At 53.6% G+C, this 1,161-nt stretch overlaps 1 protein-coding gene across 1 annotated transcript; it reads right to left on the bottom strand.

Moving 5' to 3' along the window:
* Positions 1–787: 787 nt before the first annotated feature.
* Positions 788–961, bottom strand: CTXND2 (cortexin domain containing 2). Its single transcript, XM_048511209.1, has one exon. It carries the CDS (start codon positions 959–961, stop codon positions 788–790), a length of 174 nt encoding a protein of 57 aa, XP_048367166.1.
* Between the last annotated feature and the right edge of the window lie 200 nt (positions 962–1,161).

Below are 1,161 nucleotides of genomic sequence, written 5' to 3'. Positions count from 1 at the left end.
CAACAGCAGGAGGAGGAGGAGGAAGAGGAGTTTGGATTTATACCCCACTTTTCTCAACCATAAGAAGTCTCAAAGCAGATTACAAACGCCTTCCCTTCCTCTTCCCACAACAGACACCCAGAGGTGGGATCCAGCAGATTCCCACAGGTTCCCGAGAGTAGGTTACTAATTATTTGTGTGTGCCGAGAGGGGGTTACTAATTGGTGATTTTGCCACGTGCTTTTTGCCTTAGTTATGCCCCTCCTCTCAGCAGTAGCGCGCAGAACTTGAAGCAGTCTAGCAGGAGGTGCACCGGCGTGCGTGGCAGCCTGGGCCTGCGTGCATTCGTTTCCCGCCCAAGGACCGGCGCAGCGGCTGCGTCCTTGTCACAGCCCCGCCCAGGAATGCCCCACCCCCGGAATGCCCGGCCACGCCCCCGTCGTGCCCCGCCCAGCCCCATTGGTGCTACGCCACTGTTTGAATCCCACCACCATGGGAACCTGTTACTAAAATTTTTGGATCCCACCACTGCAGACACCTTGTGAGTCTGAAAGACTACTTGGGTGGAAGCCCAGCAAACCAGATAGGGGCTGCTATACAGAGGAAGACAATGGCAAACCACCTCTGTCCCTGGAACACCTCACAGTTGGGGTCACCACAAGTCAGTTGTCACTCAACAGCACATCCTTCCTCCTTAGCCTTACAGAGTTTGGACGCAGTTGTCCTCAACTGGAGTGGAGATGAGACGATCCGCCGCTCTGGAGTGAGACAGGCCTTGGTCCTTCTGTTTGTTCTGCAAAGATGGCTCTCAGTTGATCTGCTCTTCCTCCCAAGTAGAGGTGGGGATGGCGGTATAGGGATCCACAATCAGGTTTGCGCACCGCACTATCATGATCATCAGGAAGAAGGACATCAGGGCAACGAAGCCGATGCAGATGCCTTTGTCCACATCGATAAATGTTGGCGCTGTTGGATTTTCCATGGATCTTCCAGACGGTCAGTGTTCCATCCCCTGCCGTGAAAAATATAGGAGTATATATACATACACAGAGAGAGAGAGAGATCTCCTTTTATCCTGACCTGGATGCCCTAGGGCACAGGTGTCAAACTCGTGGCCCTCCAGATGTTGTGGACATGCTGGCAGGGGATGATGGGAACTGTAGTCCATAACATCTGGAGGGC

This window comes from Sphaerodactylus townsendi, linkage group LG01, assembly GCF_021028975.2.
Source record: "Sphaerodactylus townsendi isolate TG3544 linkage group LG01, MPM_Stown_v2.3, whole genome shotgun sequence".
NCBI lineage: Eukaryota > Metazoa > Chordata > Lepidosauria > Squamata > Sphaerodactylidae > Sphaerodactylus > Sphaerodactylus townsendi.
Note: the sequence above shows the minus strand (reverse complement) of the source record. Positions and strands in the feature narration are given on the sequence as shown.

Bases quoted from the DNA above. Each gene is read 5' to 3' on its own strand.
- CTXND2 (XM_048511209.1), bottom strand. From the start codon at position 961: ATGGAAAATCCAACAGCGCCAACATTTATCGATGTGGACAAAGGCATC.